This window comes from Oncorhynchus nerka, linkage group LG3, assembly GCF_034236695.1.
Source record: "Oncorhynchus nerka isolate Pitt River linkage group LG3, Oner_Uvic_2.0, whole genome shotgun sequence".
Classification (NCBI taxonomy): domain Eukaryota; kingdom Metazoa; phylum Chordata; class Actinopteri; order Salmoniformes; family Salmonidae; genus Oncorhynchus; species Oncorhynchus nerka.
In genome coordinates this window covers 22349331-22365804 of record NC_088398.1, presented here as the reverse complement: position 1 = coordinate 22365804, position 16474 = coordinate 22349331, and the positions used below count along the sequence as shown (strand labels likewise).

The following is a 16474-nucleotide window of genomic DNA, read 5'->3' as shown; positions in this document are numbered from 1 at the left end:
GGAACAGTGAACCTATTTCTTGCTGCTGTCCATATATCATTCATTTGGGAGAACACTCTCTCGACTGGTGCATTACTTCCAGGTAAGCACATGACAACAGACGCTAATCAGCCAGGTTAGTGTGTGGGATGTCATTCTCTTTGAAGTGGGTAACCACCGTGCTCCATCTCTGACTAAGCAGTGTCTCAGATGTTTTCCATTCTACAAGCGATCCCCCCTTTATGATCTCTTGCAGGCCAGTAACCTCGTCAAACAATGCATCCTCATTGATGGTCACATTGGGGCATTTTTCCTGCAGTGTGGATGCTGCCTTCTAGATATCTTCATGCTGAGGTTGCCTTTTTAACAGGAGACAATGTAAATCTTTTAGATTATCTGTGTGCTTTCCCCAATGCTTGCAAGTAGTTTACATTTACATTTAAGTCATTTAGCAGACGCTCTTATCCAGAGCGACTTACAAATTGGTGCGTTCACCTTAAGACATCCAGTGGAACAGCCACTTTACAATAGTGCATCTAAATCTTTTAAGGGGGGTGAGAAGGATTACTTTATCCTATCCTAGGTATTCCTGAAAGAGGTGGGGTTTCAGGTGTCTCCGGAAGGTGGTGATTGACTCCGCTGTCCTGGCGTCGTGAGGGAGTTTGTTCCACCATTGGGGGGCCAGAGCAGCGAACAGTTTTGACTGGGCTGCGCGGGAACTGTACTTCCTCAGTGGTAGGGAGGCGAGCAGGCCAGAGGTGGATGAACGCAGTGCCCTTGTTTGGGTGTAGGGCCTGATCAGAGCCTGGAGGTACTGAGGTGCCGTTCCCCTCACAGCTCCGTAGGCAAGCACCATGGTCTTGTAGCGGATGCGAGCTTCAACTGGAAGCCAGTGGAGAGAGCGGAGGAGCGGGGTGACGTGAGAGAACTTGGGAAGGTTGAACACCAGACGGGCTGCGGCGTTCTGGATGAGTTGTAGGGGTTTAATGGCACAGGCAGGGAGCCCAGCCAACAGCGAGTTGCAGTAATCCAGACGGGAGATGACAAGTGCCTGGATTAGGACCTGCGCTGCTTCCTGTGTGAGGCAGGGTCGTACTCTGCACAGCCGTAGTGAAGAACGATTGGGATGTTTTGGGAAAGCTCTCCTTAGACATTGCTTAATGTTCCTCTAGCTCTCTCAGAAGTCCTCTGACCAAAACTGGAATGAAGTTGTCATCACGTCTTGCAGTCAATTTTGCCTCAACGTTTCTCAGAATTGCAGCTGACTCCACAGCACTTTGCCTGGCCTCCAAGCATCTTGATCGTGTCACTGAATACGGTCAGGTTTCCATTTCAATGGCACATACCTTTTCAGCACTCTTTCTAGAGCAGGGAGCAGGGACAGCCAGCGAACATTGCTGTGTCCTAAAATGTTATGGTACTCCTGGCCAACAATCTCACAAATTCTCTTCAGTCTTTCTACTCTGATGGTGAAAATATCCAAATATCTTTGTGAGCAGGTACTCAACCACAAGGGGAATCATATCCAAAGCTGTTCTGGCCGTGTTATGAATGATGTGGGCAGGACAACCTAAGCCAATCACCTCCCGCTGCGGAGCATTTTTAACTTTGGTATGGACATTGACCCTCCCCAGCCTATTCAGTCCTCCAAAGTTGGTATTTGTGTTGTCGGCAGAGAATGCCATGACTTTGTTTTCCAGGTAAAATTTTGGGAAGACCACCAGGGAGCTCAGCTGCAATTTCCTCTGCTTTTTCTCCTTTCAATTCAACAAAATCAAGCAGTTTTGTTTCCACAGATGTGCTTCCATCATATATCTTACAATATCTGACTACTATTAGCAGCAACTTTACATGTCCATGATTGGACACATCAATGGACAGGGACACACATTCAACCTGGTCTAGGTCCTGTGTTACCAAAGTAGTTGCCCATGGTGCTAACACGTTACTCACTATGGCGTCACATTTTTTCCTAGCACATGTGAACTTTGGCTCATAAATCTTTCGTGTCAGTTGTACTGTGCAGTCCATAGATCTGTAACTATGATTGTGTCGCATAGTGTGGTATGCAAAGACACCCTCCTGCACAGCTAAATCATATTGATCTTGGGAAGGCTCTACCTTCTTGAAGAATGTGGTGACAGAGGGCATACCAACACGGCCAATCGGAGAGGCTTTATGCTTTTTGGTCTGTTGATGTTCTACCACTGCCGTTCTTCCCCCGCTGCCAATTGAAAAAGAGGAATTACAAAGGGTGCAGTGAACCATTCTATCGTCTTGACCTGAGCTTATAAATGGAAATTCTCTCATCATGTTGTCATTAAAATGACATTTCCGTTTCTTGGAAAGAGCCATTGTACCTCCTCTGTGTGCTCTTCTTCACTCTCTTTGTGTCACTCTTCTTACTCTCAACTTTTTCTTCTCCTCCAATCTTTCTCCTCCTCTTTTCGTCACTCGTCTTCCTTCTCTTTCTTCCTTTCCTTCTCTTTACCTTTCCACATCACTCTTCCACACTCTCCTCGCTTCACTCTTTTTACTCCCTTCATTTTTCCTTCTCTTTCCTCTCCAATCTTTAATAATAAATAGTACACTAATAGATCAAATACTTTGGTTAACAGATTTCCATTGCTTGCCTCATTTTTGTATTTTATCTTAAAAACATTGTTTGGAATAATAAATTGGCAGGCTCTGTAATCATATCACCTTTCCTCCTCTCTCTCGTTCACTCTTCTTCCTATCCAGTCTTATTCCTCTCCACTCTAACAGAAAACATAATGCTAATGTTGTCCATGAAAATGTCAAAATATATTTTCACGAACCATTAAAATTGTAATCAACAAATAAATATTTGAATAATTAATTGTGCATTATCTTAATATAATTATATTTTCAAATTAGCCCGTTCACTGCATGTTTACATGTTAACCTTTTTTTTAACCTAGCTACCAGTAGTTACCTAACATATAACTAGCTAATTTAGTCTACATACTGTAGCTAACGTTAGCTAGCATAACCTATTTAAAACCGTATAGAGCAGATCATCTATCTATTGTCACGTTCTGACCTTAGTTCCTTTGTTTTTGTCTTTTAGTATGGTCAGGGCATGAGTTGGGGTGGGCAGTCTATGTTTGTTTTTCTATGTTGGTTTTTGAGTTCGGCCTAGTATGGTTCTTAATCAGAGGCAGCTGTCAATTGTTGTCCATGATTGAGAATCATACTTAGGTAGCCTGGGGTTCACTTTTGGTTTGTGGGTGTTTGTTTCCGTGTGAATGTTTGGGCCACACGGTACTGTTTCATTTTGTTCACATCGTTTATTGTTTTGTTCCAGTGTTCAGTTTGTTTATTAAAAAGACATGAACACTTACCACGCTGCACCTTGGTCCTCCTCTCTATCTCCAGACGACAGCCGTTACAGAAACACCCACCACAAAAGGACCAAGCAGCATGGTAACGGGCAGCAGCGATCTCAGGATTCCTGGACATGGGAGGCAAGGGTTGCTACACATGGGAGGAGATCCTGGCTGGAAGGGATCGCCTCCCATGGGAACAGGTGGAGGCAGCCAGGAGAGCGGAGGCAGCAGGTAATGGGAGCCAGCGCTTCGAGGGAACACGGCTGGCAAGGAAGCCCGAGAGGCAGCCCCAAAAATGTATTGGGAGGGGGTCCACGGGGAGTGTGGCGAAGTCAGGTAGGAGACCTGTGCCAACTTCCCGTGCTTACCGTGGAGAGAGAGGGCGTAGTACTGGTCAGGCACCGTGTTATGCGGTGGAGCGCACGGTGTTCCCAGTACGCGTGCTTAGCCCGGTGCGCTTACATCCCAGCTCCCTGTATCGGCCGGGCTAGAGTGGGCATCGAGCCAGGTGCCATGAAGCCGGCTCTACGCATCTGGTCTCCAGTGCATCTCCTCGGGCCGACGTACATGGCACCAGCCTTACGCATGGTGTCCCCGGTTCGCCAGCACAGCCCAGTGCGGGCTATTCCACCTCGCCGCACTGGCCTGGCTACGGGGAGCATTCAACCAGGTAAGGTTGGTCAGGCTCGGTGCTCAAGAGCTCCAGTGCCCCTTCACGGTCCGGTCTATCCGGTGCCACCTCCACGCACCAGCCCGCCGGTGGCAGCCCCCCGCACCAGGCTATCTCTCAGTCTCCTTCTTACAGGTGCTCCTGCCTGTCCAGCGCTGCCAGAGCCTTCCTCCTCTCCAGCGCTGCCAGAGTCTCCCGTCTGTCCTGAGCTGCCAGAATATCCCGTCTGTCCTGAGCCGCCAGAGTCTCCCGTCTGTCCTGAGCCGCCAGAGCCGCCAGTCTGTCCTGAGCCGCCAGAGCCGCCAGTCTGTCCTGAGCCGCCAGAGCCGCCAGTCTGTCCTGAGCCGCCAGAGCCGCCAGTCTGTCCTGAGCCGCCAGAGCCGCCAGTCTGTCCTGAGCCGCCAGTCTGTCCTGAGCCGCCAGAGCCGCCAGTCTGTCCTGAGCCGCCAGAGCCGCCAGTCTGTCCTGAGCCGCCAGAGCCGCCAGTCTGTCCTGAGCCGCCAGTCTGTCCTGAGCCGCCAGAGCCGCCAGTCTGTCCTGAGCCGCCAGAGCCGCCAGTCTGTCCTGAGCCGCCAGTGCCGCCAGTCTGCCAGGAGCCGTCCGGAGCCGCCAGTCAGCCAGGAGCCGCCAGGCAGCCAGGAGCCGCCAGAGCCGCCAGTCAGCCAGGAGCCGCCAGAGCCGTCAGTCAGCCAGGAGCCGCCAGAGCCGTCAGTCAGCCAGGAGCCGCCAGAGCCGTCAGTCAGCCAGGAGCCGCCAGAGCCATCAGTCAGCCAGGCGATCTCAGAATCGCCCTTCACCCCGGAGCTGCCGGAGTCTCACGCCTGTCCGGCGCTGCCGGAGTCATCCTTCACTCCGGCACAGCCTGAGTCTCCCGCCTGTCTGGCGCTGCCGGAATCTCCCGTCCATTCGGGACCCGTGGCGTGGGTCCCCAGTCCAAGGTCGGCGGCGAGGGTCGCTGCTCTAAAGAGGCCATGGAGGCGAGCTAAGAGACGCAAAAAAACTATGGTGAAGTGGGGTCCACGTCCCGCGCCAGAGCCGCCACCGCGGACAGACGCCCACCCAGACCCTCCCCTATAGGTTCAGGTTTTGCGGCCAGAGTCCGCACCTTTGGGGGGGGGGGGGGGGGTACTGTCACATTCTGACCTTAGTTCCTTTTTTTTGTCTTTGTTTTAGTATGGTCCGGGCGTGAGTTGGGGTGGGCAGTCTATGTTTGTTTTTCTATGTTGGTTTTTTGAGTTTGGCCTAGTATGGTTCTCAATCAGAGGCAGCTGTCAATTGTTGTCCCTGATTGAGAATCATACTTAGGTAACCTGTGTTTCACTTTTGGTTTGTGGATGTTTGTTTCCGTGTGAGTGTTTGTGCCACACGGTACTGTTTCGTTTTGTTCACATCGTTTATTGTTTTGTTCCAGTGTTCAGGTCGTTTATTAAAAAGACATGAACACTTACCACGCTGCACCTTGGTCCTCCTCTCTATCTCCAGACGACAGCCGTTACATCTATATAATAAACGGTGACGTTATAACATCACTAGGTAGTATCTCAAACGATTGTAACTCACCTGGCTTGAAAAGACGTTTGTGGTGATGTTGTGGATTCATATGACACTTGCTAGTTTCTGGCCAAGTGTTCCACATGAGTTTTCTCTATTACTAGCGCTAGCAAGTAGAAGACGAAGAGTGAATGAAGCTGCTATAGCGAGCAGGGGTTAAGTTTAGAGTTAAGGTTAGGGGAAGGGTTAGCTAACATGCTTGTAGTTGCAAAGTAGCTAAAAAAGTAGTAAGTTGTTGTAAATTTGCTGATTATCTAAAATGCTAAAGTTGTCTGTGATGAGACAATCCTTTTGGGTTGCAAGACGTTCACGTTATAAGTCTACCCATCCAACCCGACCAACCACCCTGCTTTCGTTTTTGCCTTAAGTAACTTTGTGTCTTATGTAACTATACCAAGCATAACATATCATACTAATTTGAGTGTCCCAGATGTATTTTACTATGTTACGTCTAGTCTATGAGACCATGCTGGGTACAATGGTACATGATAGCTACCTAATGTTCTATAAATACAATTCTGCAGTAGAGGACCTTCTGGAAATCTGAATCTTACCTTTATCTCATTCTAACCATGACACTGACACATGGAAATGTAGAATATCTTGTACAATATAATCTAAAGTAACATTACACAAGCCCTCTAAAAAGCTTGGGCTTGTTAAAGGATGAGCAGGCGGGTAAATGTCTCATGTTCATTGCTCTGGTCTGCATGTGATGACTCTCCACTACACGATAATTGCCCTCCCGTAGGGCAACCATTGTAATTAAGTCATCAAGCCTGTATCAGTTTTCAAGATGCCTTTGTTGTGCATTGTACAACTCTCCTTTGGAGAGAGAAGATTGTACCAACTGACCAACTGACATGCTGTTCATCAGTCTAAAACCATCAATTGAAGAATGGCTATTGTATCATAGGTATATTTTGATGCAAGATTGGTTTTCCACTTCTAGGAACTGGAGCACATCATCTCTCAAATGATGCATGTTGCTGAGTACTTGGAATGGGATGTGACAGAACTGAAGCCGGTAAAATGCATATTTTTTCATAAACATTTAATATACTGCAGATCCATAGACATAAAGCTCTAGGGCCTGCAAGTTTCAGTTATATGAATAACAAGAAAATACTGTAACTTTGTATAGCTTGAATGAGGGTGTCATATATAATCTGTGTTGACCGATCCCACTGTACTGTCTCTGATTGGTTGTGAGTAGATTCTGCAGGAGATGATGCAGGAGATTGACTATGACCATGACGGCACAGTGTCTCTGGAGGAGTGGATCCAGGGAGGCAGCACGACCATCCCCCTGCTGGTACTACTGGGCCTAGAGACGGTGAGTAGTCACAGAAACAAATTTACAGTGTTATTTTCATCAGCTGTTGTATAATATGATACAAAACACAGACAAAACATCATTTTGACTGCACTGGGCCTTTAAACCCTCTGTAGCCTGATTCACACTACCAGGCCAAACCAAGCCAAAGCCAGCTGTGTTAGGCCAGCCTGGTTCCTCGTCCACTATAGTTGCTGGAACCGTGCTGGAAAGGACAATGTGGGGAAAAAATATTTGAGCCAGCACAGCATGTTTGGGGTGGGCTCTATTTTGTGAATCAGGTACAATGTCTGGACATTCCCACCACTGCCTAACTACCCAATAGCTTCGTCAGATGGCACCACTGATGTCCTAGCTCTCTTTGTCCACTAGATGGAGTCATCTTTTCAATTTTTTGCTGCCTTGTCTTCAATGATCTTGAACAAGCCGTCACTTATCACAATGCTAACGAGACAGTCTCTTACAGTGTCGTCAGACTGTCATTTTGCTGTGATTGACATAATAGATGACATGATTAATGACACAGGATTAAAGGGAAGAACCCAGGCAATCCTCCCCACTAAAGTTGATGGCTTTGGAGAACAGTAAAAAATGAGCAAAACCTTTCACATGGGCCACATTCAGTTGCCAAACGTTGTCGAACGCTGCAGATCAAAATGCCACGAATAGAGCCGATGTGATTCCTTATTGTACATGTCAGAGAGGCATGTTTGTTTTACATGGCCTATTTATATCTGCCATGTAACGAATGACCCAATTATCAACCAGTCAATTATTAACCAATCAATCAATCACTCAAACCAATCAGTCATCTTTCCTTTAGAACGTGAAAGACGATGGGCAGCATGTGTGGAGACTGAAGCACTTCAACAAGCCGGCCTACTGTAACCTGTGTCTGAACATGCTTATAGGTCTGGGCAAGCAAGGGCTGTGCTGCTCATGTGAGTATGGTAACAGTAACAGTTGTTTCCCTCATGTCTACTCTCATTTTTGCCATTCCATGCACTTTTTCATCATTAAGAAGGCATTTTTGTGATCCAAATCGCCCCCCTGAAAATGTGAATCTCCAACCTCAATTTAATGTTTGCTATTTTTTACTTGTTTTTGTGATTTTTTTTTTGTTGTTGTCAAAATGTGTGTTCCACCTCTCCCAGTCTGCAAGTACACTGTCCATGAGCGCTGTGTGGCCCGTGCTCCTCTGTCGTGCATCAAAACCTACGTGAAGAGCAAGAAAAACATAGAGGTGCATCCAATTGGAGTGTTTACTAATCGGCACGCTCGGATCAGCGATGCTCCACGGAGCTTAGATCCAGGGCTCCTTCCCCACTAATGGAATTAAACAAGTCATTCTGATATTAAGCATAGCTAATTACAATATTTAGTCTGGTTTAAATACATGCCCAATACACAAACAACATTGTTATATTTTTCTTTCTTTCTTTCTTTACTATTATGGATATCTCACTTGTTTTCTGTTTTGCTTTCCTCCTCTTGTTTCTCTCTGTTTCTCGCTCCACAGGTGATGCACCATTTCTGGGTGGAGGGAAACTGCCCGACCAAGTGTGACAAGTGTCACAAAACCATTAAGTGTTACCAGGGTCTGACTGGGCTTCACTGTGTGTGGTGCCAAATCACGGTACAACCCCCCACCCCCCAGGAGAATCAGCCACCTCCTCATTATTTTCCACTGTATCTTGCTGTTTATGATTTATTTTTTGCACCTTTTATCCGAGTCTTCTCACTTTACCAATTTACACCAAGTAACAGTTATTTCCAGTATTCTGCAAATGGAAAATAAACCACAGTTAAAATGTGTTTTGATATCAGTCTTTTTTAAATAAACCCAATGTTAGGAGTTGTGTTATTGTAAATTACACAACATGCTCTTGCTTTTTACTCAACAGCACTTGGCGTTTAGCTAAAAACAATTCTACATAGCTGATACAAACTGAACGTTATATTTTATTGTCCCCATACATTTTAAAGGAACTGAACTCTATTATCAAATTACAAATGACAATCGAATGAAAGGTAACATTGAATAATATGTTATGATCTTGAATGTCACCCTGATACTAATATGGTTGTAATTGATTCCCCTCATCCAGCTTCATAATAAGTGTGCCTCCCATGTGAAACCTGAGTGTGACTGTGGACCACTGAAGGACCATGTCCTGCCCCCCAACACAATCTGTCCTGTTATACTGGTGAATTTAACTTTCAACATGATACCATATTCTGCTTATATACAAATTTACCACAGGATAGCTTTATCATACGTAGATCACAGTTTCCCATATTTCTTTTGCATTAGATTGTTTTCAAGATGTCTGTGCACTTTGACCCCCAGGAAAGACAGTCTATGGTGAGGAAAGATTCCAGATCCAGCCAATCAGGAGGCAGAGGGAAGATGCAGAGAGCCAACTCAGTCACAGTGGATGGCCAAGGACTACAGGTGACAATCCAAACATTTTTCTTTTTCTTCTATAGAAGCACCAGGATAACATTTAGTAGAATTTAGTGAAAAATGTATAGTTTAAATTGAAATTTCGAATCTAACCACAATTTAGACTTTGATGGGCGCAGGATAATATAAAATGACTCTGTTAGGATTAATATGAGATTAGTTTCTACTGGTGAACAAAACAAGAATCAGCTCCATCCAAATCCTTCCTAATATCTAACAGACAGACAACCGGTGACAATCAACCTGAATCATCTCCCCGCCACATCCATCTCTGCCCTCTCCGGCTAACCAGCATAATAATCAGGATTATTATTTATAATTAGAGGAAGTAATGGATCACTCCTGGCTGGACAGGGAGCTCATTAATCCACCGCTCGGCCTGCTGGGATAGCAGACGGAGAGTTAAGAGCTTCATCTGTGTCAGGGAGCTGCACGGGCGCACTGTCACCGCCGCCCGCCACTGAGCGGCAGGAAGGCCAACTCGTAGGCTACAGCCTGCGATTAGGGCTTGTTTTGTTTATGCCTAGCCTCAGCCCTGGCTGCCTCCTCTGTGGTAGAGGCCTACTGCTTCTCTCTAGCCACTGCTCTACCAGAGGTAGCGATAGAGGGGCTTGTCTCTAAGGATAGCCCCCGTGTCACTCAAGACTCAAACTGCTTCTCCCAATCAGGAGATGGTGATGGTTATAACTTGAATTAGGAGGGGTATTGTTCAGTTGATTTCCTGGGATTGTGTTGGGTATTGTCTGTGGTTCACATGAGAAATGTTTGAACTTTTAATTGTCGATACCAGTAACTAGAATATATATAAATATACATATTTTTTATTCACAGTTTATAATAATGATTTTACGCTATACTTTAACGTAAGATTAGCCTACTACATTATAAGCAATTGGACTGAAATCGCTTTCTGTTTTGATATATTTTCCTATAGATCACAACAATAGAGGGAACTCATCCTCTGCTCGTGTTTGTGAATCCAAAGAGTGGAGGGAAGCAGGGCGACAGGTAAGCACACTCTCTCCCCACGCTCTACCTCTCTGTAAAAAGCCATTCTCAGGACTGCTCTTCAATCAAAGAGCTGTGTAGCCCGGCTGCACACGGAGTGCTCAAGGCTTAGTTAGTCAAATAGAAACACAATAACATGTACCTACGGACTCCTGCCTGGTTCAGCAGAGGTTCTTAGATGGCGCTGTCGTTGACTGTCACATCCCTGGTGGTCAGTGTATAGGTTAGACCTCCTTCTTTAAACCAGGGCCTAATTGGGTTATTACTGAACATATTCATTCTACTCCTTATTACTCCAGTCCTCATTTGTTTAAATGATGAGATCAAAATATGACTTGAGCCAGTTGATATAATGAAATGTAAATGAAAATGAATTAGTCTTTCTAATGACTTCTTCCTATAGCCCTCCCAGTTGCTGACAATGACACTGGGATAGGGCATTGGAGCTGTCAATCATACTGTAGCAAAACAGCATACAGACAATGTACAGGGGTTCAGTTGATCACATTTCAGTTAAGTGTTTGCATTTGGACTTTTCTTCACAATCCAGATGTTCTGTGGTAGCTGTAAGGGGGAGATGTTTCATTAGGTTTCTGTGGGTCAACTCAACACTGTATTGCTAGTTGTCACAATTTCGTCCTCTTCTTTCTTCCTTTCCTTGTTTCTCCTCTCCTCTCCTCTCCTCCAGGATCTACAGAAAATTCCAGTACCTCTTAAACCCTCGGCAGGTATACAACCTGGCCAAGAACGGACCCATGCCTGGGTAAGTTCTGCTCTAATCATCTCACACAGACTCCGCAACATCACCTAAAGTGCACAGAACACTCTACAGTCATGATTCAACTATCATTATTATCCTCAAGTTACATGTGGAATCAGAGTGGTGGATGAGCGACTGTTTACAAAGCCCTAATGTATTCCGCTGTTGCCCAGTCATAATATCCAACATCTCATGCAGGGGAGGTCTCTCAATTTGAGCCTCTCACTCAATCAGGATTCATATGCAGACGTGATTGAAAGGTGAGATCAGAGATCACAAGCAGTGAGACAACAACACTGTGCTTGAGTCTAGTAGTGGTTACAGTGGGTGGCAATAGCGATATATTGTGAGTGACGCGAGGCATGCTGATGTGTGATCACGTATACTGCTGTAGGCTGCACAGGCATGGGTCTGGGGTTGTTGGACTATCCGTGTCTATGGTTAAGAAGATGAGCAGGTCATGTCGATGCACAAGGTTCCGCCCCTTTTGTTTTAGACACATGACTTTGGGAGCATTCTGAAATGCAGGAACACGTCACTGCCGTGCTCTAATGTTGCTTGATTTTGATTAGGTTTTGAAAGCAGAATGTAAGTGGTTTGCGAAGAGGAAAAACTTTTGTAGACGGTTTAGTTTGTGCTCATAATTACAGTGGCCCAGAGGGGCAAAACAATTGCTTTACTCCATAGATCTATCTTACACAGTTGTAAGATTTGAAATTGTCCTTGTCGGCCATATTGTGTCTTCGCTGTTGATTCTCTGTGTTTGGAGCTTTGTTGGCTGGGAAGGCCATGTTTATTGACAAGGCTCTTAGAGACGTGTTGCGCTCAGAAGAAGCCTCTCTCTATCTTTAGCTGGGAACATTCCAGATGACCTTGCCCGGCTGTAACCTTGTTAATATTTGGTGAAGTGTATGTAATGCGGTTGGCATTAACAAGGTGACTGGTCACCGTGGTCACTAGCAGGCTGAGGCAGCCGCACACACTGCTGTCAATTAGCACTAGCGCTAACGCAATTAGCCCAAATTAAGTGTTTGTTTCTTGGTATTTAAATATCCCCAAAGTTGCCTTTCATGTTCGCGGCCGTCTGTTTTGCACCTAATACGGTTTGCAGTCCCAGTTGGAGAGTAATTGAGCGAATCATTTATCCGCCGTATGAGGTTTGGAGGCTCCCTCATTCAGTTAGGGCTTTGTTATTGTGAAGGAACGGAAGAAGTTGGACTGAACATTGGCCATCTTGATCCGATTAGCCTCTGAACAGACTAGCTGGCTGAAGGAATAATTGTCAGTGTGATCTGTGTTATTTTGTGAGATTATAGGGGCCTTTGCAGAGCCGCTCCAGTGCATCAGAGTTACAGTATAGATGTGAGATAAAATAGGGATAAGTATGGAGATCAAACACTTCCAGTACCTTTGAATAAGATAGCCTTGAGTTCAATTTACTATTGGACAAAATAGTACATTCTTTCAGGGCAGAATGTCTAAAGATTTTAATGAATTTATAGTAGATAAAGAAAATATTATGTTTCTCTCTGAAAGGGGATTATTTCAGGCATTACATGAATGGTATTGTGTATATGATTTTTTTGTGGTTGTGTTCAAGGTTGAATTTCTTCCGAGAGGTCCCAGATTTCAGAGTGTTAGCTTGTGGTGGGGATGGGACAGTCGGTTGGATTCTGGATTTCATAGGTGAGTGTCCACTTCCACTGCCACACCAGTGTTACACTGGTGAACAGACTGGTGAACACATCCTGGTATACCCTAAGTATGAATTTGGTCCTCACAATTTCATAATAAAAATTGTATTTACATTCTAAATATAACACCTTTTGCATTATAACAGTTTTCCCCTTTCCTTAACATTTCATCGTGCTCTCTTCAAAACCTTGTGCTGTACTGTCAAATCTTTTGTGTGTTTTGATTATTATAATGTTGTATTACTTTGCTGAAATAAACAGTGCTCTCGTTATTTTTGCAAGAAATCATCAAATATACTTTTATGATTTGTATATAAACATTTTCATTACGTCCAAGCCTGCGCATTCAAGGGAGGTAAAATAGGGTGATTATGTGAGTTCAAAATCGGCATATTAGTCGCCATTTGAGAAACAGCCTGCCTGAAGTCAATTTTTTCTTGAAGACATATTCCTTGTTCTGCCTTTAAAAATTGCCTCAATTTTTTATCAATCAAAACAAAGAGAAGTAATAACATGGACAGAATGAATGCTACAGTACTCCAGAAATAGCCTGTGAGACTGGACATTCACGTCGAGTCAAGGTCTATCTGTTGTTGCACAGATTTTAGATTTGAGTGATGGTCAGATAACCGTGCTGCACTGGCTGAGATTTGTTTTTTTTTACTCAGAGACCTGGGCAAATCAAAGTGAAATCAAATCAAATAAAGATACAGTATATTAAAGTGGATTCGTGTTCAGTTTTGTTGTTGTGGTCAGAATGTGGGGGTGTGGTCCTCTGTAGCTCAGTTGGTAGAGCATGGAGCTTGCAACGCCACGATAGTAGGTTTGATTCCCAGGACCATCCGTACGTAAAATGCTTTATTTAACTAGGCAAGTCAGATAAGAACAAATTCTTATTTACAATGACGGCCAACACCAGACAAACCCGGACGACGCTGGGCCAATTGTGCGCCGCCCTATGGAACTCCCAATCACGGCCGGTTGTGATACAGCCTGGAATCGAACCAGGATCTGTAGTGAGACTCTAGCACTGAGATGTGATGCCTTAGACTGCTGCGCCACTCGGGAGCCCTGCTTGACTGTAAGTTGCTCTGGATAAAAGTGTCTGATAAATGGCATAGTAGTAATACTAAAGTAGGATGTTTTTGTTGTACCTCTTGTGTAGATAAGGCCAATCTGGACAGGAACCCCCCTGTGTGTGTACTTCCCCTTGGAACAGGAAATGACCTGGCAAGGTGTCTGCGATGGGGAGGAGGTATGTTTAGCAATTTAATGACCCAAAGTGTGCAAAAAATGTTTAATGAATTATATTATTCCTCTTAAATGAAGGAAACATAAATGTGTGTACTCTATTTTTTTCTGTCCAATTACATGATTCATGATATTGAATTTAGATTTGACTATATTTTATTTTGTCTCTGTTTTCATGGAGGAATAAATCAGTATAAATAAATAGTTAGAATAGCTAAAAGTCCTGAGAATAATGTTATATTAAAATACTTATGGCCTATACTATAATGTGTTTTAGCTTATGTTCTGAGGTATTATCTCCGACATAAGCTAACCTACGTTGTTTCTGTGTTAGGTTATGAGGGAGAGAGCATTCTGAACATCCTGAGGGACATAGAAAACAGCTCTGAGGTGATGTTGGACCGCTGGAAGATTGACGTCACACCCACAGACAAAGAAGAGAGGGGAGACCCTGTGCCTTACAGCATCGTCAACAACTATTTCTCCATTGGGGTGGTGAGTTGCCTACACTAATATACAGAGCATTTGTCACATTAAAGGCATAGTTAAGCGGTTTGAAAAATGTGTTTCCTAATACTAGCAAATCTTGGCAGTGGCTGTTTGAACAAAACGAACGTGTGGATTGCAGTCGCTCCATGTCCATAGATGGCTTTCAAGATAAGTAAACGCATATCTAAATATCTAAAACGTATCCCTTTGAGCAAGAACAGTGGGTCAACAAACTGGACTAGTCAATAGGAGAGGGGCCATGTTAGATCTAAGGCTCTCACCTAAAACAACAAGGCTGACAACTTCATGCTTATCGTGAATCATCCATTTCAATCGAATAATCTATATAAAGTCCTCAATTGGATAACACTGTATACCGAATTTAAAGCAGCAACGTAATCACATGTTCTTCTGAGTAATCTTACTCATTTTGATCAAATGCTAGTTAATAAGCCTTTATTGAGATGTGCTTAAACTTAAACGACCTCTGGTTGAAGAATATGTAGTATGTTGTGCATCTGCGTGGTGTTACGCACCTTTAAACTCGTCTACAGCAGAGTCAGGCCCATCTCTGTCCATCTTCAACATAATGACACTGATTACACCCTGCTCATGTGGGTCATTACTGATAAATGTCAGGGGAAATATGGTAATTGACATTTGCAGGTTGGGAGACGCCGGCATCTTGGTGTTGTGACATTCGAACACGACGGGGAAATGAGGGATGCATGTCCTTACAAATGTTAGTCAAATAAATGCCTTTGCTTTGTCCCGTATTGACGAAGGTAGGTCCACTTAACGGACGAAGGGGTCGTAAGCATTGGAATAAATCAAGATCATTTCTCTCATAATTCCTCAATATTCGTCATGGCTTGAGGCAAAACATGTTTTCGGAATGCATACACAGATATTGCAATACCCTTCTAGCAAACAACAGTAGTAGCCTTAGCAGAAGTATTACTTTAAGCCATTGCAAACAATCGTCTTCGTTGTTATAACACTATTTTCATGGCCTTCTAACAATGGGATTAGTATCTAACGAACGTGTTGACAAATGAAGTTGTTTGCCCGGGATTAGGAAGATTCTGAGCTCTCGATGGAATTGAGTGTGATATATTTTGTGTCACATTTCACATCAAATTTTGCTTTCCGTTGGGGGGAAAAAACCACAGAATACAATAATGATTACAAAACAAGTCAAGCTAATAATTACCTCAGAGATTATGCAGATGAAGAAAGATTGTTTCTGTAATGACATTTCTGTAGAGTCAAACTCGGAGGATCAGTAGTAACCAAACGGGTTCACTATGTCGAGCCACAGAAAAGTGTAATCCTAAGCATCTTATTCTTGGATTTCAAACATTTTATGTACAGTGTGCACATTTTTTTCATCTTAACAATTCTAAGCATTGCGTCACAGGTTGGCATTTATTGGCATTATTGCATTGGAGGCAGCTCTGCAGAACGGTTACTGGCTGGCACAGCCACAAAGTCATAATATCTGATTTTAAACCTAACCTTAAATTAAGACAAAAAATATCATTTTTGTTGTCCTGAATTTTTACAATATAGCCAATTTTGACTTTGCAGCTAGAGGAAATGGCTAATTTCTGTCTCCAGGGCAAGATTTATGACAATAAGCATCAACCTGCCATTGCATCAGGCGTTAAAGGTGGCTAGGGCATTGCACAAACCGAAAGGCATCTGTTTGAACTTGTACAAGCCCAGGGGTCGGTGAATGAATGGGTAAAAGTGTTGTATGGGGAGAGTATATTTCAAAACGTACCATTCCTGTCAAACTTCACAAAGTACTAGGATCACCTACAACTTCCTCTTCCATTTTTACAAGATTTACACCAAACTCAAGTCATAAAGTCTTCCCAATAGACCATCATCCGACCACATCGTCAACTATTGTA

At 44.1% G+C, this 16474-nt stretch overlaps 1 protein-coding gene across 1 annotated transcript in view; it reads left to right on the top strand.

Annotated features, from left to right (window-relative positions):
* The window catches only part of LOC115104856 (diacylglycerol kinase beta-like), a 69971-nt gene that overhangs the window by 13464 nt on the left and 40033 nt on the right, over nt 1-16474 (top strand). The window contains exons 8-19 of the mRNA XM_029626196.2: nt 6503-6577; nt 6767-6886; nt 7710-7827; nt 8041-8129; nt 8406-8522; nt 8995-9093; nt 9237-9341; nt 10288-10361; nt 11050-11124; nt 12722-12807; nt 13981-14070; nt 14401-14561. Coding sequence (XP_029482056.2) covers nt 6503-6577; nt 6767-6886; nt 7710-7827; nt 8041-8129; nt 8406-8522; nt 8995-9093; nt 9237-9341; nt 10288-10361; nt 11050-11124; nt 12722-12807; nt 13981-14070; nt 14401-14561 — 1209 coding nt within the window. The remainder of the gene's footprint in view (nt 1-6502; nt 6578-6766; nt 6887-7709; nt 7828-8040; nt 8130-8405; nt 8523-8994; nt 9094-9236; nt 9342-10287; nt 10362-11049; nt 11125-12721; nt 12808-13980; nt 14071-14400; nt 14562-16474) is intronic.